Source organism: Scyliorhinus canicula, chromosome 1 (assembly GCF_902713615.1).
Source record: "Scyliorhinus canicula chromosome 1, sScyCan1.1, whole genome shotgun sequence".
Taxonomy (NCBI): Eukaryota; Metazoa; Chordata; class Chondrichthyes; order Carcharhiniformes; family Scyliorhinidae; genus Scyliorhinus; species Scyliorhinus canicula.
Window position 1 is genome coordinate 278,075,789 of NC_052146.1, and position 26,373 is coordinate 278,102,161.

The following is a 26,373-nucleotide window of genomic DNA, read 5'->3' on the forward strand; positions in this document are numbered from 1 at the left end:
TCTCCCTGCAGAATATGAGTGTGGTGACGACAACTACTCGGCACACTAGGACTTTTATTGACTTGTGGAGGTCTTTGTTGTGAAACACTTCATAGAATCATAGAATTTACAGTGCAGAAGGAGGCCATTCAGCCCATTGAGTCTGCACCGGCCTTTGGAAAGAGTACCTGACTTAACCCCACACATTCAACCCATCTCCGTAACCCAGTAACCCCACCTAACCTTTTTTGGACATTTAAGGGCAATTTAGCATGGCCAATCCACCTAACCTGCACATTTTTGGACTGTGGGAGGAAACTGGAGCACCCACGCATACATGGGGAGAATGTGCAGTCTCCGCACAAACAGTGACCCAAGCCGGGAATTGAACTTGGGACCCTGGAGCTGTGAAGCCACAGTGCTAACCACTGTACTACCGTGCCGCCCATGCTGCTGTAGTTGAAGGCTGAGCTGATGCATTGCTGGTTCTTCTCATCAAAGGTGGCATTTTGAGAGAGGTGACTGTCAAGGTGTGGGAAGAAATCAACACATTTCAGAATCTCTCCTTTGATGTATATGGGAGGTGGAATATTTGGCTGACCAGATGTGGGTTGGTATGAGTTTTGTTTTGACAACATTCAAGGACAGGTCAGGCATACGCATGTATTATTGATATTACCCTGAGAGCTTTACTAGTGCAGCAATTACAGAATAACTTCATTTTGCAATTAAGGACAAAAATAAGCCATTATGTAAGAAAGTAAATGAGAATTTAAAAGCTCGAAGTGTGTGTGTTAAATTTGATACGTGAAAATGTAGACAATAACAGTGAAAGTTCTACTTGCAAAGAGCTGAATGTGGGGAGAAAAAAAAAAGACAAACACACCCCTAGCAAAGAAAAACCATCGGAAAGACAAGCATCGATTAAAAAAAAATTACAGCCTTGTGCTAATTATTGTAGTAGTACAGATACACATTAATTAAACCTTTTAACCTGTTACTCTATAATGCATACACGTGGGTTTCCTCCTTCTACATTGTAAATTCTATGATTCTATGATATTACACACGGATGAGTGTCCAACAACTCAAGAAACCCAACACCAAAGGCAAAGGAACCCACTTGATCAGCACCTGAATCATTCTTTTTTTCACCACTGACGCAAAGACACCAACAAAGAAATTAACACCTAGGCATCACTGGCAAAGCCAAGGTTTGTTGGCTGCCCCTCACTGACCTGATAAAGTGACAGTGTGCCATCTTCTTAAAATCCTGCAAAGACAGGCAGCACAGTGGTTAGCACCGGGTTCAATTACAACCTTGGACGACTGTCTGCGTAGGGTTTGTATATTCCCCCCGTGTTTGCGTGGGTTTCCTCCCAGAATCCAAAGATGTGCATGTTAGGTGGATTGGCCATGCTAAATATCCCCTTGGTGTCTAAAGATGTGTGGGTTATGGCGTTATGGGTATATGTTGAGGGAATGGGCCTAGGTAGGGTGCTCTTTCAGAGGGTCAGCGCAGACTCGATGGACTGAATGGTCTCCTTCTGCACTGTAGGGATTCTATGAAATTCTATGAAAATCAACCTTTAGCAGCAGAAAAATGGGAGGCTCTGATGTATATTTTTGCTCTTTGCATGGAATTAAAAATAAAAACAAACTTGCAATCATCTATCTTACCAGGATACTTTAAAATGAGTTACAACTAATGAATTACATTTTAAATGTAGCTACTATTGTTATGTATACAAATACAGTAATATTTACACCATAGCAAAACTTCAGAAACTGCCTAGTCGGGCTTGTTCAGAGAAATATTTCACAGGACACCAAAATTCCAGCTCTTTAAGTTATTCTGTAGGATATTTTACACGTATTTCAACAGGCAGAGGAGATCTCATTTTATCATCTTCTTGGAAAGTCAAGACCTCTGGCAATACAACAATACTAGATTATATGCTCATGTCTACTCATGGTGACACTGGAACCAATAACTGAACTCAGCCAACTGAGACAACAGAGCAAAGCGGAGCATGCATTATATTATAATTGAACTATTGTGCTTCTGCCATTTGTTTGAAACGATCATTTAACTAGTCCACTGCTCCACTCATTTCCCTCGACCCCCACTTCAAGTATTTACTAATTTCCTTCTGAAGGTTACCATTGAATCTACATCTACCACAGGTACATGCAGCGCATTCCAAATCATCACAACTTGTTATGCATCAAAAGAAATATTTTTCTTCTTGGGTTCTCTTGCTAATTACCCTAGATATGTGTCCTCTGGTTGCCAAGCCATCCGCAAATGGCAATGTTTCCTTCTTATTTGCTCTACCAAATACCTCGATGTTTAACACCTCTATTAAATTATGGGTTAACTTTTTCCAATCTAAAAAGAATCCCTGCTTCCCTGGTCTCTCAAGTCCTTCATATTGCTATTTCAGTACATCCTCTCTGCACCCTTTCCTATCCCTTGATATCCATCAGAAAGTGTGGTGCCCAGAAGTCACATACAAGAACTTTACAGCAAAGGTCACCAGATTCGAGTAGAATCCCTGTCTCATTAATTCTTCTTCCTTCCTCACTCTGAAGGCATTTCAAAACAAATAGTTGAACCTATCAATTCATAGAATCACTGCAGTGTAGAAGGAGGCCATTCAGCCCATCGCATCTGCACCAACCCTCTAGAAGAGCCCCACTATATCCCTATAACCCAGTAACTCCACCTAAACTTTTGTATACATGAAGGGGCAATTTGGTCCACCAGTTGTCATGGTTGGGTTTGAACCAATGTCCCCTGAGCATTAGGTTGGGTCGCTGGATTACTATTCCAGTGATGTTACCACTATATCACCTAACATATTCCCCACTTCCTTAAAATAAGAGTGTTACTACTAGTTCAAGGCTTCCCAGCCAGGGGAAACATCATTTCTGCATCTAAAAACAGGGCATATTTGGAAAAACAGTAGGTCTGGTAGAATCTATGAAGAAAGAAACAGAATTAATGTTTCGAGTCCAATATAACTTTTCTTCAGAATTGGAGCGAGATAGAAATTTGGTGGATATTCTGCCATTGAGAAAGTGGGGAGGAACAGGTAGAGCAAAGTACAAGGCCTGGGATACATTGGAAGGCACGAGAGATTAAATGACAAAGATGTTGTGGAACACAAGACAAAAGGGAGTAGTAATGATAGTATAAAGATTAAATCTTTGGTCCAGGGTAGGTGTTAATAGCAGAATAAAGGTCAGCACTGTCTGAAAGCAAAATAGCAGAAAGGGCTAACAGTAGAGAAAGAGTGCAGCACTGTCTGAAGGCAAAAGCATGAGAGCAAGATATGGACTAGCATTTTCGAGGGGAGTGGGGGGGAGATTCAAAATGAGGACAGAGTTCATAGCCTGAAGTTGTTCAACTCAATACTGAGACCAGAGGGTGTAAACAGCCTATTCGGAAGGTAACATGCTGTTACTCCAGCCCGCATAAGGCTTTACTGGAACACTGCAGTAGGTGAGACCAGAAATGTGACCATGAGAGCAAGATGGTGAATTGAAATGGCAAGTGACAGGAATGTTGGTGTCATGCTGGAGAAGTGGACAAAGGTATTCCACAAAATGGTCACCAAGTCTGCATTTAGTCTGTTCAATGTACAGGAGACTGCATTGTGAACAACAAATACAGTAGACAAAATTGAAAGAAGTGCAAGTAAATCATTTCTTCACCTCTGAAAAGTGTTTATGTCCCAGGACAATGAAGAGGTAAAAGGGCAGGTGTTACACCTTCTGCATTTGCATGAAAAGGTGCAGTGGGAAGAGGATGCGGTTTTGGGTGATTAAGGAGTGGACCCAGTGTCACAGAGGGAACATCCCTTTGGAACACTGACAGTGGAGGTTTAGTAAGATGTGTTTGGTGTGATATCATGCTGGTGTTGGCGGAAATTGTCGAGGATTTGAATCTGGAGGCTGCTGGAGTGGAAAGTGAGAACAAGGGGAATCCTATCAAGTTTTTGGGAGGGGAAGGGGTTAGGGTGGAAGTGTAGGAATTGGTCAGACACGGTTGAGGATCCTGTCAACCACAGTGGGATGCCGGGGAGGGGGTGGGGGGAATCCTTGGCTGTGGAAAAAGGAAGGGGTAGGGTGAAGGCCTGAGTAGGTCTGGAATAAGAAAAGTCCTGTTTGTGGATCATTCCTGCATTTACTCTGTCAAGCTCTCTAAGAAATATATATTTTTCTTTGAGATCGCTAATTTCATGGCAATTTATTTTGCAAAAACAAATTGTATTCATAAAATATCTGAAAGAACATTACACACATTTCAAAACAAAATGAACATTACACAAAGTTCAATAATATTAACACTCTCTACATATGCCATATTGCACTCTTGAGGTACTTCAGTGCAGTCAAAGAAACATTAGACATTGCAAAATGCTAGGTAATATAATCCCATCCTACACTCCGAATTAGGACAATTCCATCATCCCAGGAATCATTCAAGGGAACTGTTAGAACATAGAACATAGAACAGTACAGCACAGAACAGGCCCTTCGGCCCTCAATGTTGTGCCGAGCCATGATCACCCTACTCAAACCCACTTATCCACCCTATACCCGTAACCCAACAACCTCCCCCTTAACCCTACTTTTATTAGGACACTACGGGCAATTTAGTATGGCCAATCCACCTAACCCGCACATCTTTGGACTGTGGGAGGAAACCGGAGCACCCGGAGGAAACCCACGCACACAGGGGGAGGACGTGCAGACTCCACACAGACAGTGACCCAGCCGGGAATCGAACCTGGGACCCTGGAGCTGTGAAGCATTTATGCTAACCACCATGCTACCCTGCTGCCCCTTATAACCCTCCAAGAGACCCAGGGATCTGCAACATCAGAGTCCCTCTGGGCTCACCTGAATATGATCTACCCAGTTGAGGGGGCGGGGCCAATCCCTCTGTTCAAAGGACTGCTAGGATATAAATACCCCGGCCAGGTGTGGGAGACTCGTCGGGTAGTAGGAAGAGTGTATAGTACCCTGAATTAAACCAATTTTTTGTGACAGGCATTGCTTCCAAGTGGTAGCTTGCCTGAGAATTTACACTGATGATGAGGGTCAAGTGGAGCTGCAGGAGGCGTCATTTCCTCTGGGCCCACCTTGATTCGGCCTCAGAGTGCCTCTAATCAGGCAGCAGAGATGTCATCAATCAGAAAGCTTGAGGTGTTCGAAGCTGAGACTGGGGACTGGACCCAGTACATAGAACGGATGAAGTACTTCTTTTGTCAGAACAACATGTCAGGGACAAGACAGACCATGACTCTCTTTGCGGTTTGTGGTGCACAGACATACATCATTATCAAAAGTTTAACTTTTCCTGACGCCTGACAACTGCCAGTTCGCGGAGCTCATTACGTGGTTGGCGACCATTTCGACCCAAAACTTCCACTTATTGTTCAACATTTCCATTTACACTCGGCTTCTCAATGCCAGGACGAAATTCCTGGGCCGGATGCACAAGCCCGCTGAATTTTGGGAGTCCGGGCTGGTATTATCAGAGACGGGCGACCCAAGAACGTTTATTGAGTGAGACTGACCTGGACCTGAAAATGGCAACTGAGATCGGGTTGTCCCAGAGGGCGCAGAGGAGTCAAGGAGCTCCAAGGGATGGCCACCTTGAACCTCGGCAAGGCGCCCCCTCCTGGGTGGATATTTCAGACTCCCGGCGTGCGGGGCACACTCCAGGGGACCAGGACCGATGACACCAATTCCTTGCCAATGGACGCTATGCACCGCGTACACCGGAGTTTCCTGATGTGCAGAATGAGAGCACCGTTGCCAGAGGGAGAAGGCGGGACCGGCGCCAAGAGGACACTTTGCCCACCCACCACCGTTGCACCCCACTCAACATGAGCCATGCCGATCTCCAGGTAGTTTTGGCTCCATCCTCCCAAAAGCACACAACCATCAAAACACAGAGGGGGGTTTAGGAATATACCAAGCTGCTGCTCGAGGTCTGGTGGGCATGTGCCATGCTCCAGAGGGTAATGGAGAATATCCTCCGAGATTTGCCACAAGTAGACGATGTGCTAATCACCAGTTCCTCTGACCAAGAGCATCTAAAAAAGCTGGAGGATGTGCTGCACCGTTTCAAGGCAGACAGGGTCCTGTACCAAGAGATTCCATGGAGCTCCATTCATTTCTCGGTCTGGTCAACTATTACGGGAGGTTCATCCCAAATTTGGCGACAGTTTTGGCCCCGCTGCACCTGTTGTTGAAGAAGTGCCAGTGGTGGATTCGGGACCCGCTGCATCAGAGGGCGTTTGCCGAAGTAAAGCGGTAGCTGTCATCTTCCCACTTGCTGACATATTTCAAACCGGCTTAGCCTTGTTCCTCACTTGTGATGCCTCGCCCTATGGGATCAGGGTCATTTTGGCACAATGGATGGATGATGGTACCCAACGGCTCACTGCGCTTGCTTCATATATGTTGGCGGCGGCAGAGCGAAATTATGCTCAAATAGAAAAGGAAGGGTTGGCATTGGTGTTTGCCGATTCCATCAATACGTCTAGGGCCATGCATTCACAGCTTATACCGACCATAAACTACTTTTAGGGTTATTCAAAGAGGACAAGGCAATTCCCTGGTGGCATCCACCTGCATTCAGCGTGAGGCTCTCCTACTGGCAGTGTACGGGTACGTGTTGGAGCATTGCACAGGAACAAAGATTCCCACGCGGAAGCTTTCAGCCGCCTCCCATAACTCACCAGCGCACCAATGCCAGCGCCATCGGGCAAGGTAGTCGCAACCTTGCGTTTATGGACTTGCTGCCGGTAACGACAGCCCAATTAAAGGCTTGGACATGGACAGACCCGCTGCTGGCCAGGGTCTACCACATTGTGCTTACAGGGTCCAGCACCAGGGCCTCCAAGAGGACCTGTGGGCTTTTACCATGAAGGTGGCGGAATTCAGCCTAGTGGACGGCATCCTTCGGTGGGGTTCCCGAGTGGTTATCCCCGATTGCGGCCAGGGGGCCATTTCCAGAACCTCCACAGCAGACACCCAGGTGTTTCCAAAATGAAGATGTTGGCCCAGAGCAACTTGTGGTGGCCTGGCATCAACACAGCGATCGAGATCTTGGTGAAACAGTGTACCCGCTGCCAGGAGCACCACCGGCAGAAGTTCTCACCAGCAGCTCCACTTCACCCATGGGAATGGCTGGGCAGACCATGGACCCGCCTTCATGTGGATTTTGCGGGTCCCTTCCAGGGGCAATGTACCTATTGATAGTGGACACACACTTCAAATGGTTGGATGTACACAGAATGACGGCGGCCACGTCGTGTGCCACCACCGAACGACTCTGGCAGACCTTTAGCATTCACGGACTCCTGGAGGTCCTCGTCTCGGACAACATCGCTTTCATTAGTTCAGAGTTTGCAGATTTTATGAAGCAAAATGGAGTTTGTCATGCCCACACCATGCCCTATCCCACGTCTTCAAATGGGTTGGCAGAATGTGCATACAAACTTTCAAACTGGGGATGAGAAAACAGACTGCGGGTTCACCAGAAACACGCCTCGCCCGCTTTCTATTCCATTATCGGACTACACTCCACACCAACACTGGGGTGACGCCAGCGGAACTCTTGATAAGTCGTCACTTGCATATGCGGTTGAGCCTCATTTCGCCGGACATCGGCAATAAGGTCTGTGACCAACAGGACCGGAGCGCAGCCGGCCAGGTCCGTGAGAGAATATGCCGCTGGCTATTCCGTTTTATGTCTGGAATTTTACTGACGGGGTATTATGGATTCCGGGAACAGTTGTGCAACACACCGGGCCAGTCTCGTATACTGTGTAGGTGCAAGGGAAGGACTCAAATTGACACGTGGACCATCTGCGGAGCTGGATGGAACAGGTACCCGAGGACCAACCACGGATCCCGAGACTGGTGGTGTTCCTCCCTCCAGAGCAGATGCCAGTGGTGCCCAGTGAAGTGGCTGGGCCCGGTGACTTGGAAATGCGGGAGATCGACCAGGAGTCAGAAATGGTATTTTTGCCGATGGACATCGACACATGTCCAGGGGTGGCTAGCAAACAACTGGTAACAGAGCCTCCCAGGCGATCAACCAAGAAGCGTTGCACCCTGGTCTGTTATACCCCTCCGGGCCCAGAGCGTTGGGTGCCGGATAATCAGTCTTGAGCGAAGAGGGCAAAGGATTCCATTGACATGGATGACATTTTGGACTGGGGGGGGGGGGGGGGGTGTTATAACCCTACAGGAGACCCAGAAATCTGCAACATTCGAGTCCCTGTCACCTCACCTGATCTACCCAGATGAGGGGGCAGGGCCAATTCCTCTGTTCAAAGGAGCCAAGGGGCTGGGATATAAATACCCTTCGGGGATCGGAGGATTATATAGTAACCTGAATGAAACCAATTGTTCGCTTGCCTGAGACTTTACAGGAACCTTTTCTGCATTCCTTCTATGGTTAGTATATCCTTCCATAGGTACGGAGGCTAGTGTTCCAGGTGCAGTCACACCAATGCACTGTATAATTATAACAAGACTCACTCTCTAATCAGTTTGTAGTGAAGGCTGACATACCTTTTGCTTTCCCGATTGCTTGTTGCAGCTACATGTTAGTTTTGTGATTCACTCACAAGGTCACCCAAGATCCTCTAAACGCCAATAGTTTCCACTTTCTCACCATTTAAAACATTTTATCTATTTTTCTTTCCAAAATTGATAGCTTCATACTCTCCATATTGTGTTTGATCTCCCACATACCTGCCGACTGAACTTAACCTTTCTATATTCCTCTTTGCATCCATCTCACAGCTAACTTTCACACATAAATTTGTGTCAACAGCAAACATGGACACATTATACCCAGCCTCTCATCCAGTTGTTGATGTAGATTGTACATAGTTGGGCCTCACACACTGATGCTTGCAGTAACCTGCTAAAGATATTGCCCACCCACCCAAAAACATCCCATTTATTCCTCTGTTTTCTCTTTATTGACCATTCTTAATGCTAACATATTATCCCCAATCCTGTGAGCCCTAATTTTGTACAGTAATTTTTCGTGTGGCACCTCATCAAATCCTCATTGGATTCCTTGCAGGCAAAATGATGGGACACTTTATGAAAGTCCAAACATTGTACATTTGTGGGCGGCAGGTAGCACAGTGGTTAGCACGGTTTCTTCACAGCTCCAGGGTCCCAGGTTCGATTCCCGGCTTGGGTCACTGTCTGTGCAGATCTGCACATTCTATCTGTCTCTGCGGGGGCTTCCTCCAGGTGCTCCGGTTTCCTCCCACAGTCCAAAGATATGCAGGTTAGGTGGATTGGTCATGCTAACTTGCCCTTAGTATCCAAAACGTTAGGTGGGGTAACTGGGTTGCAGGGATAGGGTGGAGGTATGGGCTCAGGTAGGGTGTTCTTTCCAAGGACCGGTGCAGACACGATGGGCCAAATGGCCTCCCTCTGCACGGTACATGCCCTAATTCCACACAAATGCACTTAAAAAAAATAAATTTGAGAGTACCCAATTATTTTTTCCAATTAAGGGACAATTTAGCGTGGCCAATCCACCTAACCTGCACATTTTTGGGGTGTGGGGGTGAAACCCAAGCAGACACGTGGAGAATGTGCAAACTCCACACGGACAGTGACCCAGGATCGAACCCGGGTCCTCAGCGCCGTAGGCAGCAATGCTAATCACCGTGCCACTGTGCTGCCTCACACAAATCCACCATTTCCACCAGCTCCCCCACACCCAGGAATCTACCATGCTTGTTATAACTGCAAAAAATGAAACGTCTCCAGACTACCAACAGTAAACCAAAAACAGAGACGGAAACTCTGGCAGGTTGAACAATAAAACATCCCACCCCCCCAAAAAAAAACGGTGGCTCCATTGTTAGTATCAGATTTGAATGTTTTGCGGCAAGAAATACTCCTTGTGTTAACAACTGGAACTAACTCATCGGCAAGGCCCAGAAATCAAAGCGGGAGAGCAGGTCAGGTAAAGTCCCATATGACCATAGGCTGCTTTCCCCTTTGAGGAGGAGAGCTGACTGGTAATGATTTAACCTGAGGATCAGCACACCATTGAGAAGGTGGGACTTGAGCGCAGCTCAAACCTTGCAGCACGAACCAACTGCCTAACCAAGTGGGCAACCCCCCCCACCCAAAAAAGCGGGGAAAGCAACCGACAATCAATAACGGCTGGTGGCTCAGCGCCAAGCACAACGGAAATCGCTTTTCGTTGCACTGTGGGAATTGTAGTCCTTTCGAGTCGAACGCTTACCCATCGTTCCCCGCCAACCGGAAGCCGGCGATGAGCGGGTCGACAACAACGGACGGGTTTTTTTCTTCTTCTTTGACCTCCGCCCCCGGGGCCCACGAAGGGTGGCGGTGGCACGCATGCTCAGACGGCCTGCGTCGAAGCGACGCCGCTGCCAGTCCACGCCGCCGGTGCTTCAGACAATAAGGGGTTGCGTCATCGGGGTTTAGTTATTTCTCTTTTCGTCTAGAGAAAATAGTCGCCGGTTATCGTCGTTGACGCCTCGCTCAGTCGGCGCCCACCTTCAAGCCACCACAAAGGGACCGTCTGCCGGTGCAGTTATGTCGGCCGATCAGATCACGACGCTGTGCGAGCAGTTGATGAAGGCGGTAAACGTGATCATGGACGGAGGCTCGAGTTCGCGCTACCGGCTGGAGGCCCTGAAGGCGAGTCCTCGCAAAACAAGGAGGCAACTGGGACACCTTTGTCTCAAATGCATTTACCCACATGTGCTCCCATCTCCCCAACCTCCCCACCATTTCCATTTTTTTCCTAGAATTAGTTTTTGCAAGAAGCCCGATTTTTCTCCTACAGGCTGGGTATATATTTTCAAAATCGTTATTCCAGCAGGAAGTTGCTGCGGCAGCGGCAAGTTTTAAATACGTTTTCATCCCGGGTGTTCCTGCTTTGTGTTTTTTTAAATATAGAAATAGACCAATCCCTCTGCAAAGAAATTGTAGCGCCATTGCGGCGGGCTTTGCCTTTTCATTCATTCTTGTGGAGTTAGTTGCCCGATGAACGGCAATAGCTGTTTGCGTTGGTGAAAGCAGCTCTTTTAACGCATGGAAAGGCCTTTAATCATAATTGAAATCAGTGAATTTGAAACAGTTTTTCTATTTGTGTCTCCTTTCATCTCGACGTCACGTTGTGTTGTCTTGGATTTCACTCGTGCGTTTAGAAATTTTCCTGCAGGCATAATATGCATTGGTGTCATTTTCTTTTTTAAAAATCGTAATTACACGTGTTGGTACAGTTGTGTGTTGATAATTGATTGCTCGGGCCACAGTTAGTTGGTCAAATCTATCGGATCTCCATTACATATTGGATTCATTTACTCCATAAATCTGAATTGACGCGACAGACTCATTCAAAGTAATGAGGTGGGGGCCATGACAGAGTAGACCGGGAAAAACGGTTTCATGCAGCCAGTGGGTTAGTCTGGTATACGCTGCCTGAAAGTGGTGGAGATGGGGTCAATTGAGGTTTCGAAAAAAGAATTGGATCAGAAGGGAAAATGTGGAGGGCTAATTCGAAAAGGCAGGGAACTGGAGGGATAACATAGATTTGCATAGAATTTACAGTTCAGAAGGAGGCCATTAGGCCCATTGAGTCTGTACTGGCCCTTGGAAAGAGCACCCTACTTAAGCCCACACCTCCATCCTATCCCAGTAACCCCACCTAACCATTTTGGATATTAAGATCATAAGACAAGAGCAGAATTAGGCCACTCGGCCCATTCGAGTGTTCCACCATTCAATCATGGCTGATATTTTCTCATCCCCATTCTCCTGCCTTCTCCCCATAATGCCTGATCCCCTTATTAATCAAGGACCTATCTAACTCTGTCTTAATGACACTCAATTATTTGGCGGACATGGCCTTCTGCGGTAAAGAGTTCCACAGATTCAGCATCATCTGGCTGAAGAAATTCCTCCTCATCTCAGTTTTAAAGGATCGTCCCTTTACTCTGAGATGGTATCCTCTGGTTCTAGTTTTCCTTACAAGTGGGGAAAAATCCTTGCGTCTATTCTATCCAGGCCTCTCAGTATCCTGTAAGTTTCAATAAGATCCCCCTCACCCTTATAAACTCCCAACGAGTACAGACCCAGAGTCCTCAACCGTTCCTGTACAGCAGCTCTTCATTCCAGGGATCATTCTTGTGAACCTCCTCTGGATCCTTTCCAAGGCCAGCACATCCTTAGATATGGGTCCCAAAACTGCTCATAATACTCCAAATGGGGTCTGACCAGAGCCCTCTACAGCCTTGGAAGTACATCCCTGGTCTTGTATTCTAACCCTCTTGACATGAATGCTAACATTGCATTTGCCGCCTTAACTGCCGACTGAACCTGCATATTAACCTTAAGAGAATTGTGAACAAGGATTCCCAAGTCCCTTTGTGCTTCTGATTTCCAAAGCATTTCCCCATTTAGAAAATAATCTATGCTGAGATTCCTCCTTCCAAAGTGCATAACCTCACACTTTTCCACATTGTATTTCATTTGCCACTTCATTGCCCACTCTCCTAGCTTGTCCACATCCTTCTGCAGCCCCCTTGCTTCCTCAGTACTACCTGTCCCTCTACAGATCTTTGTATCATCTGCAAACTTAGCAACAGTGCCGTCAGTTCATTCTTCCAGACCATTTATGTATATTGTGAAAAGTTGTGGTCCCAGCACAGACCCCTGAGGCACACCACTAGTCACTGGCTGCAATCGTAAAACGATCCCTTTATCCCCACTCTCTGCCTTCTGCCAGTCAGCCAATCATTTATCCATGCCAGGATCTTATCCTTAACACCATGGGCTTTTAACTTATTTTAACAGTCTCCTATGCGGCACCTTGTCAAAGGTCTTCTGGAAATCTAAATAAATCACGTCTACTGGTTCTCCTTTGTCTAATATTCTTGTTACCTCCTCAAAGAACTATAACAGGTTTGTCGGACTCCACCTTCCTTTAACAAAGCCGTGCTGACTCAGTCCTATTTTACCATGCACTTCCAAGTACTTCGCGATCTCATCTTTAATAACAGACTCTAAAATCTTACCAATGACCAAAGTCAGGCTAACCACCCTATAATTTCCTGTCTTCTGCCTCCCTCCCTTCTTAAACAGGGGTGTTCCATTAACCACTTTCCAGTCTTCTGGGACCCTTCCTTCCTCCAGTGATTCCTGAAAGATCATCACCAATGCCTCCACAATTTCCTCTATCTCTTTTAGGACTCTGGGGTGTAGTCCATCCGGTCCAGGTGACTTATCCCCCTTCAGACCTTTCAGTTTCCCCGGAACCTTCTCCTTTGTAATGGTCGCTGCACTCACCTCTGCCCCCTTTTCTCCTGGAGCTCTGGCATCCTACTGGGTTCTTCCACCGTGAAGACTGATGCAAAGTAAGGGCAATTTAAAACGGCCAATCTCCTAACCTGCACATCCTTGGGCTGTGGGAGGAAACTGAAGCACCCGGAGGAAACCCACGCAGACACAGGGAGACCGTGCAGACTCTGCACATACAGCGACCCATGGGAATCGGATCTGGGACTCTGGTGCTGTGAAGCAAGTGTGCTAACCACTGTGCTACAGTGCCGCCCGATGTGGGCTGAATGGCTTTCTTTTGTCCTGTAACCATTCCGTGACTACAGTAATTATTTTGAGGGAGAGGAGACGATTGCATTGCTTTTACACCTGGATTAGTTAAGCTTTGTTCAGACAATTCGGATGATGACAGTTTGTTTCTGCTGGCTATAACTTTTCCTTAATAAGTAGAATCATAGAATCACTACAGCGCAGGAGGAAGCCATTCGGCCCATTGAGTCTGCAATGACTCTCTGAAAGTGCCCCCACACCCCCACCCGTATCTCCATAACCCAGTATCCCATCTACCTTTTCGGATACCCTAAGGGGCAATTTAGCATGGTCAATCCATGTAACCCTCACATATTTGGACTGTGGGAGGAACCAGCATCACCTAGAGGAAACCCACGCAGTCATGGGGAGAATGTACAAACTCCACACAAAGTGACCCCGGGTCTCTGCTAACCACTGTGTTGCCCAAATAATTGGTATCTTTAGCCTGATTTACCAGTGACAAAGTTGAAGCACCATACCAATCTCCATTTTGCTTGGATGAAAACCGAAGCAAAGTCGAAAAAACTTGCTTTTGAGTCTTGCTTGCCTCTGGTTGTGTCTCGTTCAGTGTGCATTTGCAATGCCTAATTTGACCCTTGCTATACCTCATCTGAAATTGCTTGGATAATAAGTGACTGAAGTGCAAAATGCCTTTATTTTGTTTTTTAAACCTATCTTTTGTGTATCCCAGGCTGCAGGAGAGTGGACTTAAGGTCCTTGTGCAATTTCAAATCCTTCCATGACAGTATCTTACCCTACCACTCATTCACTCCATAACCATGTCATCAATATATTGCTATCTGTGTCTTAACTTGCAGAACGTCTTGTTTCCCTCTGCTCATTGGCCTACATTTAGCTCCTGGTTAAACAATGTCTTGATTTTAAAATTCTTTTTTTTCTTTCTTGAAATCCCTTCACGATCAGAGAAAGGTTATGGTGCAGAAAGAAGCCATTCAACCCATCGTATCTGCGCCAGCCAAGAAATGAGAAAAAAGAAACTAGCCACTCGTTTCAATCCCACTTTCCCTGCACCTGGACAGTAGCCTTGCAGGTTACAGCTGTCCATGTGCAGATCCATTGAGCATTTCTGCTTCAATCATTAATTTGGGTGGTGACTTCCAGTTGCCCACCTCCCTCTAGGTAATAAGATTTTTCCTCGCATCTCCTCTAATCCTGCTCGTCTCACTGCCTCCTGTTTATTGTGTATTCCTTAGCTTTGTTTGTCTTCCCCAAATGCATTATCTCACACTTCTGCTGATTGTATTCCATTTGCCACTTTTCCACCCACTTAATCAAACTCTTAATATTCTGGAGACAATTATCCCCATCACTATAAACTACCTGGCACCTGCAGATTTCCCAATCAATCCTCCCACATTTAGGTCCAAATCGTTAACATATACAACAAACAGCACGGGCCGCAACACTAAGCACTGCGTAACGCCACTGAAAACAGCTTTCCATTTTCAAAATCATCTATTGACCCTTTGTTTCCCACTGCTGAGCCAATCGTGGATCCGTTTGCCAAGTCCCCTGTACCCAATGGGATTTCACTTTACTGATCAGCCTGCCATGTCAGACCTTGTCAAATGCCTTACTAAAATTCATGTAGACAACACCCACTGCAGTACCTTAATCAATCCTCTTTGTTACTTGCCCAAAACATTAAATTAAGCTAGTGAGACGCTCTTTGCCTGTGAAAAGGGTACAGCAGTTATCATGGGAGATTTTAATCTGCATATAGATTGGTCAAATCAGCTCGGTCAGGGTAGCCTTGAAGAGGAGTTCGTTGAATGTATCCGGGATAGTTTTCTGGAACAATATGTAATGGAACCGACGAGAGAGCAAGCTATCCTAGATCTGGTCCTGTGTAATGAGGCAGGAATAATTAATGACCTCATCGTTAGGGATCCTCTTGGGAGGAGTGATCACAGCATGGTTGAATTTAGTATACAGGTGGGGAGAGTGATGATAGAATCCAATACCAGGGTCCTATGCTTGAACAAAGGGGACTACGATAGAATGAGGAAGGACCTCGCTAAAGTAGACTGGGAACAAATATTTTATGGTAGGACAGTTGAGGAGCAGTGGAGTACTTTCAAAGAAATCTTTCATAGTGCTCAACAAAAGTATATTCCAGTGAGAAGGAAGAATTGTAAGAAAAGAGGTAATCTACCCTGGGTGTCTAAGGAGATACATGAGGCTGTCAAATTGAAAGAGAAGGCTTACAAAGTGTCCAAGATCAGCGGGAAACTAAAAGATTGGGAAAACTTTAAAGGTCAGCAGAAAGCCACGAAAAGAGCCATAAAGAAAAGTAAGATAGAACACGAAAAAAAACTGGCACAGAATATAAGGACAGATAGCAAAAGTTTTTATAATTATATAAAACTAAAAAGAGTGGCTAAAGTAAACATTGGTCCGTTAGAGGATGAGAGTGGTCATTTAGTTATGGGATATGATGAGATGGCGGAGGCATTGAACAAATATTTTGTATCAGTCTTCACAGTGGCGAACACTAATAACATGCCAGCAATTGACCGAGAGAAGAAGGTAGGTGAGGACCTGGAAACCATTACTATAATGAAAGAGCAAGTGTTGGGCAAGCTAATGGAGCTCAGGATAGATAAGCCTCCTGGCCCTGATGGAATGCATCCCAGGGTACTGAAAGAGATGGCTGGAGTAATAGCAGATGCACTGGCGGTAATTTTCCAAAATTCGCTGAACACTGGGGCAGTCCCAGAGGATTGGAAAACAGCAAATGTGACGCCACTGTTTAAAAAGGGAAGTAGACAAAAGATGGGGAATTATAGACCGGTTAGCTTAACCTCTGTCGTGGGGAAGATGCTTGAGTCTATTATCAAGAAAGAGATAGGAGGGCACCTCTATAGAAATTGTCCCATTGGACGGATGCAGCATGGATTCATGAAGGGCAGGTCATGCTTGACGAATCTCTTGGAATTCTATGAAGACGTTTCGAGCAAGGTAGACAAAGGGGACCCAATGGATGTGGTGTACCTAGATTTCCAAAAGGCCTTTGACAAGGTACCGCACAAGAGGCTGCTGCATAAGATAAGGATGCATGGTGTTAAGGGTAGAGTTCAAGCATGCATAGAGGATTGGTTGTCTAACAGGAAACGAAGAGTGGGAATAAATGAGTGCTATTCTGGCTGGCAATCAGTGACGAGTGGTGTGCTTCAGGGATCGGTGTTGGGACCATAATTATTTACAATTTATATAGAAGATTTGGAGTTGGGAACTAGGTGTAAGGTATCCAAGTTTGCAGATGACACGAAGGTGTGTGGCAGAGCAAAGTGTACTGAGGACTGTAAAACCTTACAGAGGAACATTGACACATTGAGTGAGTAGGCAAAGGTCTGGCAGATGGAGTATAATGTCAATAAGTTTGAAGTCATGCATTTTGGTAGGAGTAACAATAGAATGGATTATTACTTAAATGGTAAAAAGCTGCAGCATGCTGCTATGCAGAGGGACCTGGGTGTACTTGTGCATGAGTCACAGAAGGTTGGTCTGCAGGTGCAACAAGTAATTAGGAAGGCAAATGGAATTTTGTCCTTCGTTGCAAAAGGGATTGAGTTTAAAAGTGGAGAGGTAATGTTGCAGTTGTACAAGGTGCTGGTGAGGCCACACCTGGAGTACTGTGTGAAGTTTTGGTCTCCACACTTGAGAAAGGATGTGCTAGAACTAGAGGGGGTGCAGAGGAGGTTCACTAGGCTGATTCCGTAGTTGAGGGGGTTATCGTATGAGGAGAGGCTGAGTAGATTGGGATTATATTCACTGGAATTCAGAAGGTTGAGGGGGGATCTAATAGAAACATATAAAATTTTGAAGCAAATGGATAAGATAGAAGTAGAAAGGATGTTTCCACTGGTAGGTGAAAGTAGGACAAGAGGGCATAGCCTCAAGATTAGGGGGGGCAGATGTAGGACTGAATCAAGGAGGAACTTCTTCACTCAGAGGGTGGTTAAAGTATGGGATTCCCGACCGAAAGGAGTAGTGGACGCTACTTCATTGAATATATTTAAAGATAGGGTAGATGTTTTTTTTAAAAATAAAGGAATTACGGGATATGGCGAGAATGCGGGTAAGTGGTTCTGAGACCACGGAAAGATCAGCCATGATCTTATAGAATGGCGGAGCAGGCTCGAAGGGCCGGGCGGTCTACTTCTGCTCCTAGTTCTTATGTTCTTTCCCTAACAAAACCATGCTGACTATCACTCATTAACCCGTGCCTTTCGAAGTGACAGTTTGCCCTGTTTCTCAGTATTGATTCCAATAACTTGCACAGCACCAAAGTCAGAATGATCGGCCTATATTTTTATGGCCTGTCCACTCTTTTTAAATAATGGTGCAACATTTGCAGGCTTCCAGTCTTCGGGGACCTCTCCTGTATCTAAGTGAGGATTGGATGGAAAATGATCCTTGGGGCATCTGCTTTTTCCTCCCTGGCTCCCTCAACAGCCTGGGGTACAATCCATCCTGGTGATTTGTCCACCTTGAAGGGTGCCGGTCCCTCTAGTACTTCTCTTGAGGGAAGATGGTGGGGTTGTGGTATTATCGATGGACTAGTAATCCAGAGACCCAGAGTCGTGATCTGGGAACCCGGGTGCCAATACCACCATGGCATTGTGAAATTTGAATTTGATAAAAATCTGGTTAAAAGTCTGAAAAAAGGTGACCATGAAACTATTGTTGATTGTTGTAAAAACCCTTAAGGTTCACTAATGTCCTTTCGGGAAGGACATCTGTCATCCTTATGTGGTCTGGCCTCCATGTGACTCCAGACCCACAGGAATGTGGTTGACTTAAGTGCCCTCTGGGATGGGCCACATCCCATGACCAAATGTAAAAAAAAAAAATATTTATTGTATCATAGAATCCCTTCAATGAGAAAGAGACCATTCCGCCCTCCGACCTTTTCGAAAGACCACCCGAAGGGGCAATTTAGCATGGCCAATCCATCTAACCTGCTGCACATATTTAATACTGTGGGAGGAAACCCACGCAGAGATGGGGGGAATTGCAAACTCCACACAGTCACCTGAGGTCGGAATCGAACCTGGGTCCCTGTTGCTGTGAGGCAGTAGTGTTGACCACTGCTGCCTCATCTGTATCTAATATTTCACACTTTTTAACTCTTAATGTTTACATCATCCCACCTCCGTGAAGAAAGTGACAAGGTACTCACTGAGAACAAAAGCATAAAATACTGGGCAATCTCAGTGATTCTGGCAGCATCTGTGGAAAGAAAAGGGAGCTAACGTTTAGAGTCTGGATGACTCTTTGTCAAAGCATCTGCAGTAATTTGCTTTTATACTCGTTGAGAATCTTGCTCACATCTTCTGAACCAACCCACAAGTTATCATGTACATCTCTGGTGGGCCCTACCTTTTCTTTACTTCACTTGCTCTTAAAGTTTGGTAAAACATCTTGGATTTTCTTTGATTTTTACCTGCCAATATTTTTCCTTCTCATCTCTTTGCTTTCCTAATTTATTTTTACCTCACCCCTGTACTTTCTATCTTCCTTGAGGCTTTCTATAGTATTAAGCCTTTTGCGATTGTCAGAAGCTTTCTTTTTGCCTTGTATGTTTATGGATAGCTAGGAGACTTTAGCTTTGGCTGTGCTACGCTTTTTTGTGGGAATATGTCTACACTTTGCCTGTAGAAGTTTTCTTTTAAATACCTCCCACTAATTTGACATGGGTTTCCCTTCTACTTGCTGTACCAGTCAACCTTTGCCAGTTCATGTCTCAGCTTTGTAAAATTTGTTCCACCCTAAATTAGAACTTTACTCCTGTTCTATCATTGTCCTTTTCCATAATTATGCTAAATCTAACTGTATTGTGGTCACTATCCCCAAAATGTTTCTCCCACTGCTACTTCATCCACTTCATTTCCAAAATCTAGAATTGCGCCCCTCCTGGTGGGCTTGTTATGCACTGACAAAGTTATCTTGAATGCAGTTCCAAGACTTTTTGTGTCCTCTCTGCCCTTCACACTGTTCGTATTCCCAACTATTCCCAGAAATTTGCATACAAATTTGCTCTTCTAACACCCCTCCACTATTTGGGGATATACAGTGCACTGCTAGCAGTGTGGCTGTTCCTTTCTTTGTTTCTGAGCTTGATCCAAGATGGCCTCATTTTAACGCTTTGTGTAGTCGCTTGTCCCTCCTCATAGCTGTGATTCATTCTTTATCAAGTAATGCTATTCCTTTTTAACCTCCTCTTTATCACACCTGAAAACTCTCCACCTGGGGATGTTGAGTTGTCATTTTTGCCCCTCTCTCAGCCAAGTTTCCAATACAACGATGATATTGTGCCATCTGCCTATCTCTGCCCTCAGTTTATCCTCTTTATTTGCTATACTCCTTGCATTTACATATAAACTTTATATTCATGAAGGTCTCGCCGTCGCAACCTAGCCCCTCACCTGAGGTATGGTGATCCTCGAGTTAAATCACCACCAGTCAGCTCTCCTCCTCAAAGTTGAAAACATCTGGGACTGTTGGGACTTTATAACACTATCAAATGCCTGTGCTGCGTCTGTCTTTCAGAGTTACTAATTTTCTGTTTCCTGTTCATGCTCCAAATTTGCCCTTGGGTTCCCTTTTCCCTGCCAATCTAGTTTAAACCCTTCCAACAGTATTGGCAACTCTCGATACGAGGATATTCATCCCAGTCCTGTTCAGGTCTAAACTGTCCTACTTGTGCATGTCCCACCTTCACTGAAACCGGTTCCGATGCCCGCCTTCCTACACCAGCTTTCCAACCACATGTTCAATCACTCAATTCTCCTATTTCTATGCTCACCAGCACATGTAACTCAGAGCAATCCTCAGATTACTGTTTTAAAGATCCTGCTTGTTTCCCCTGCTTTCAAGAACTGCATCCTCTTCCCTGCCCAAGTCATTGGTACCTTTGTGGATCGTGACCGTTGGCTGATAACCCTTCCCCGGAAGAATGTCCTGCTGCCACTCCATGACACCCTTTACCTTGGAACCAGGGAGGCAACATACTATTCTTGAGTCATGTCTATGGCCACGGAAACGCATGTCTGCTTCTCTAATGAACAAATTCCCTATTACTACTGCCTGTCCCCTCTTCTTCTTCCCCTTCTGTACAGTTGAGCTGCCTGTGGTCCCACAAATATAGTTTCGACTACACCTCCCAGGAACCAATGTCCACTCGTGTCCAAAAGCGAGTGGGACCTCAGCGGACTCCTCCAATACCTTTCTGGTTCTCTTGAACTGTCTGGTGGTCACCCATTCCCTTTTCTGCCTCCATGCTCTTGGCTCCCGGTGTGATCATCTCTCTGGACATGCTATCCACGTAACTTCCAGTCTTGTAGATATACCACAGTGACTCCAGCAACTGCTTGTCCTCTGAAACCTGGAGCTCAGGTTTCGGAGCTGATGACAGTTCCTGCTCATATGGCCGTTGACAGCGTCCATGACCCACTCTATGCTACTGGACATGCATTTCACGGGACCAAATTGCCCTGCCATGTCTTAATTCAAGTTACTTTTGTTTACTTGTATTAACTTTACTTGCCTTTAACTTAAACTGTGCAACTACATATGGACCGTACTACTACTGATTTAATTCCAACGAGCACTTGACACACGTTGAGTTGCGATAAACATTACTTAAAGTACCTCCTCTTCCCCCATGCATGGAATTCCAATGTGAACCTAATTTGCTATCATTTGGTCTCCATCTTACTCGGGCGTAGGCTCCTGTCTCCTCTCGTACCCCAAACTACTTTGTTCCTCTTTATTCGGTAATCTCTTCCAGCCCCACAATCGTCCAAGATATTGGTGCTTTATTAATTGTGGCCTTTTGTGCATACCCAATTGTAACTGCTCCATCATTGGTCACTGTGCTTTCAGTTACTTAAGTGCCAAGCTTGAATCACTTCCTTGGACCCCTCCACTTGGCTGGTTTAGCTCAGTGGGCTAGGCACCTGGTTTGTGATGCAGATCAAGGCCAGTGCTTGGGTTCAATTCCTGTACCAGCTGAGGTTATTCATGAAGGCCTGCCATCCCAACCTTGTCCCTCCCCTCGCCTGATGTGTGGTGATCCTCAGATTAAACCTCTGCCAGTCACCTCTCCCCTATGGTCACCTGGGAGTATGGTGACTTTTCCTTTACCGTTACTACTTCTCTGCCTCGTTGTCCTACGGCACTCCTTAAAACCAACTCTTTGACTAAGTCTGGATCATCTGACCTAATATCTCCTTTTGTGGCTCGGTGCCATATGTTGTTTTTCATGTTTCTATGAAGCATCTTGGAACGTTTCTTGATGCTACATGTTGTTTGGCACATGTACACTTGCACTCTTCACATGATCATAGCATTGCAGTAGCAATCTGGCATATTGGAACCCACATTAACTAAACTATAATTTGTCATGACGGCGAGGACCCTAGTTTGACCCCGGGTCACTGGAGTTTGCACATTCTCTCGGTGTCTGCGGGGGTCTTGCCCCCACAATCCAAAGATGTGCTTGGTAGGTGAATTGGCCATGCTAAAATTGTTCCTTGGGTGAGGGAGAGGGGGGGAAGGAATTGGGTACTCAATTTATATTAAAAAACTAAACTAAATAGTTTGAGAGCTGGCACAATGAAAATACATGTCCGTTGTAGCTCAGTTCGTAGTATTTGCACCTGAGTCAGAAGGTTGTAGGTTAAAGTTCTGCTCTTGGAAGGCTGATAGCCTTGCAGACAGTAGTACAGAGAGAGTGCTGCATTGCCAGAGGTGCTATATTATGGCTGAGCTGTTAAATCAAGGGCCCATCTGCAATCTGGGTGAAATGAAATCCCATGGCACTATTCTAAAGAAGAACAGTGGAGTTATCCCCAGTCTCTAGTGTATTCATCTTTCAGTTAACATCACAAAAACAGATTATATAGTCATTATCACATTGATGTTTGTGGGGGCTTGATGTGTTGAAATTAGCCATTGCATTTCCTATATTGCAACAGGGACTACGCTTCACAAGCACTTAATTGGCTGTAAAATACTTGACATACCTGTGGTCATAAATGCCGCTATATAAATGCTACCCTTTTTTTTGTGAAGGCTTCCAGATTCTTAATGTGCCCAAGGGAAGGGGATCTTGTCATCTTCCTGGTCTGCATTAGATGTTGTGGCTTTAGGGTATGCAAAGTCAATTATATTGCTTGCTGCAAAGTATATCTCCTTGTTAAGTTTTATGTGGGAGTTCTGAGCAACTCGGGCACAGAATGTGTCCTGGATAGAAGACCTTAATGCAGAGGCACAACTCGAGGACAAAAGCTGACCGGATGAGTTTGTGTTAGATGGCCGTAGAACCAAGTTGAGGAAGTAACCTGCTTGACTTTGACACAGTTGAACTGCCTGTCTGTCCTTGGAGGCATTGGTAGAGGTAACCACCCTTGTAAAGCCTAATTTGTTTCCACTGGCTGGACATAGTTGTACTGCAATGCTCAAGAGACTGCTGTCTTAAGTTGGACTGGCTAAGAGTGTCCAAACTGGGCATCCATGAGGCACAGCGGATTGTACAATTGGATAACAATATGGGCAGCATGGTAGCACAGTGGGTAGCACTGTTGCTTCACAGCTCTAGGATCCCAGGTTTGATTCCCGGCATGTGTCACTGTCTATGTGGAGCGTGCACAATCTCCCTGTGTCTGTGCGGGTTTCTTCCGGGTGCTCCGGTTTCCGCCCACGAGTCCCGAAAGATGTTCTGTTAGGTAATTTGGACAGTACGAATTTTCCCTCTGTATACCCGAACAGGTGCCCGAATGTGGCAACGAGAGGCTTTTCACGGCAACTTCATTGCAGTGTTAATGTAAGACTACTTGTGACAATAGAGATTATTATTCTTAACACTTTTATCTGTAATCACGATACAAAGCAAACCGAATATAATCCCCGGCGGCAGCGCATCCCTCCCCGATGAACTCCATGCATTCTATGCTCAGTTCGAACCGTTGCCAACTGCCCCAGCAACCTCGGATACACCCACACCTACCATCACAGCTTCCAAACTCAGATTGGCCTTCTTGAAAGTGAACTCTTGGAAAGCAACAGGTCCTGACGGGGTCCCTGGTCGTGCACTCAGATCTTGCGCCGACCAGCTGGTGGATGTGTTTGCGGACATCTTCAACCTCGCCTTATTCCGTTCCTAGATTCCCACCTGCTCAAGAAGACCACCTTCATACCGGTGCCAAAGAAGAAACAGACAGCGTGCCTCAACACCGTCCGGTAGCCTTGACATCGGTCATTATGAAGTGCTTCGAGAGGTTGGTCATGAGACGCATCAACTCCACACTCCCAGAATGCCTAGATCCACTGCAATTCGCATACCGCCAAAACTGGTCCATAGCACACACCATCTCCCGGGCCCTACACTCATCCCTGGAGCATTTCGACATCAAGGGCTCCAACGTCAGACTCCTATTCATTGACAACAGCTCCGCCTTCCAACACCATAATCCCAGCCAAGCTCATATAAAAGCACCAAAACCTAGGACGTGGCTCCTCCCACTGCAACTGGATGTTGACTTCCTGACCCATATCCACAATCAGTAAGGATAGGCGACAACACCTCCTCCACGATAGTCTTTAATACCGGGGCACAGCAGGGCTGCGTGCTCAGCCTCCTACTGTACGTCCTATACACACACGACTGTAGTAAAATTTGGCTCCATCTACAAGTTTGCTGATTCGATCTCGAACAACGATGAGTCAGAATACAGGAGGGAGATAGAGAACCTAGTGGAGTGGTTTAATGACAACAATCTCCCTCAAAGTCAGCAAAAGTAAAGAGCTGGTCATTGACTTCAGGAAACAAGTACTGCATCAGCGGGACTGCGGTGGAGATGGTTGACGGCTTCAAATTCCTAGGTCTGCACATCATCAACAATCTGTCCTCGTCCACCCATGCCAATGCTATGACCAAGAAAGCACAACAGCGCCTATACTTCCTCAGGAAACAAGAAAATTATGCATGTCCACATTGATTTTTACAGATGCATCATAGAAAGCATCCCATCTGGCTGCATCACATCCTGGTATGGCAACTACTCGGCCCAAGTCCCATCACGTGAACCCGCCTCCTATCCATTGACTGTCTACACCTCACTGCCTTGGGAAAGCGGGCAGCATAATCAAAGACCCCTCCCACCCGGCTTACTTACACTTCCAACTTCTTCCATCGCACAGCAGATACAAAAGTCTGAGAACACGCACAAAAAGATTCAAAAACAGCTTCTTCATCGCTGTTGCCAGACCCCTAAACGACCCTCTTATGGACTGGCCTGATCTCGTCACACTGAGATCTCGTCTCTGCTGAGTAGTACTGCAGTCCTGTATGCTTCACCCTATGCCTTTGTCTATGTTTTACATTGTGTACTTATGGATGTCCTATTTTTTTTTTCCATGCATGGCATGATCTGTCTGAACTGTACGCAGAACAATGCTTTTCACTGTACTTCGGTACCTGTGACAAAAAACAAATCCAACCCATCCAGGTAGGAGAGGGCAAAGTGCAGGAGAGCGATAGTTATAGGGGACTCTATAGCAAGGGGCACAGATGGGTGCTTAAGTGGACAGGAAAGAGACTCCAGCATGGTATGTTGCCTCCCTGGTGCCAGGGTCAAGGATGTCTCTGAACGAACACAGGGCATCCTGAAGGGGGGGGTGAACAGCCAAAGGTCGTAGTACACATAGGTACTAACGACAGAGGCAGGAGAGGGATGAGGTCCTACAGAAGGAGTTCGGGGAGTTGGGCAATAAGCTAAACAGCAGGGCCTCTAGGGTTGTAATCTCAGGATTATTCCCTGTGCCAAGTGCCAGTGAGGCTAGAAATAGGAGGATAGTGCAGCTAAATACGTGGCTGAGCTGGTGATGCAGGAGGGAGGGTTTAAGATTTCTGGACCACTGGGATCTCTCCCGGGGCAGGTGTGACTTGCACAAAAAGGACGGGTTGCATCTAAACTGGAGGAGCACCAATACCCTGGCTGGGAGGTTTGCTCGAATCACTCTGGAGGATTTAAACTAGTATGGCAGGGGGGTGGGAACTAGAGCGCTAGCTTAGAAAGTGTAAAACCGAAGGGGAAATAGAGCACAAAAATAAGAGAACATCACCCTGTCTGCTCAAACATAGTGGTTTAAAAAAAAAATAAAAATTTTTTTATTGAAATTTTTACAAAATATAAACATTTCAACTCTATTAACAAAACAACCGCGGTAACACCCCAAGAACAATACCCACAAACATAGTGGTTTGAAGTGCATTTATTTCAATGCCAGAGGTATAGCAGGTATGGCAGATGAACTTAGAGCACTTGTTAGTACTTGGAATTATGATGTTGTGGCTATCACAGAAACATAGTTAAAGGAGGGCAGGATTGGTAGCTGAATGTTGGAGTGTACAGATGCTTCAGGAGACATAGAGGGGTATAAAAGGGGTGGAGGAGTAGCATTACTCATTAAGGAGCATATTATAGCCGTACTGCGGGAGGAGACCTTGGAGGGCGAATACAATGAGGCAATCTGGATAGAGCTTAGGAACAGGAAGGAGGCAATCACAATGTTGGGAGTTTATTACAAGCCACCCCAACTGCCAGCGAGAGATAGAGGAGCAGAGAGATTTTGGAAAGGTGCAAACGTAACATGGTTGTTGTGGTAGGGGTT

The 26,373-nt window shown here is 45.9% G+C and overlaps 1 protein-coding gene across 4 annotated transcripts in view; it reads left to right on the plus strand.

Moving 5' to 3' along the window:
* The first annotated feature begins 10,343 nt into the window (after positions 1-10,343).
* The window catches only part of LOC119974718 (exportin-5), a 154,899-nt gene continuing 138,869 nt past the window's right edge, over positions 10,344-26,373 (plus strand). For 3 of the 4 annotated variants that reach the window (XM_038813881.1, XM_038813892.1, XM_038813902.1), the window contains exon 1: positions 10,345-10,716. In XM_038813881.1, coding sequence (XP_038669809.1) covers positions 10,612-10,716 — 105 coding nt within the window. In that variant the 5' untranslated portion in view covers positions 10,345-10,611. Of the gene's footprint in view, positions 10,717-26,373 lie in introns of all 4 variants that reach the window. The other variant, XM_038813871.1, reaches the window with a different exon arrangement.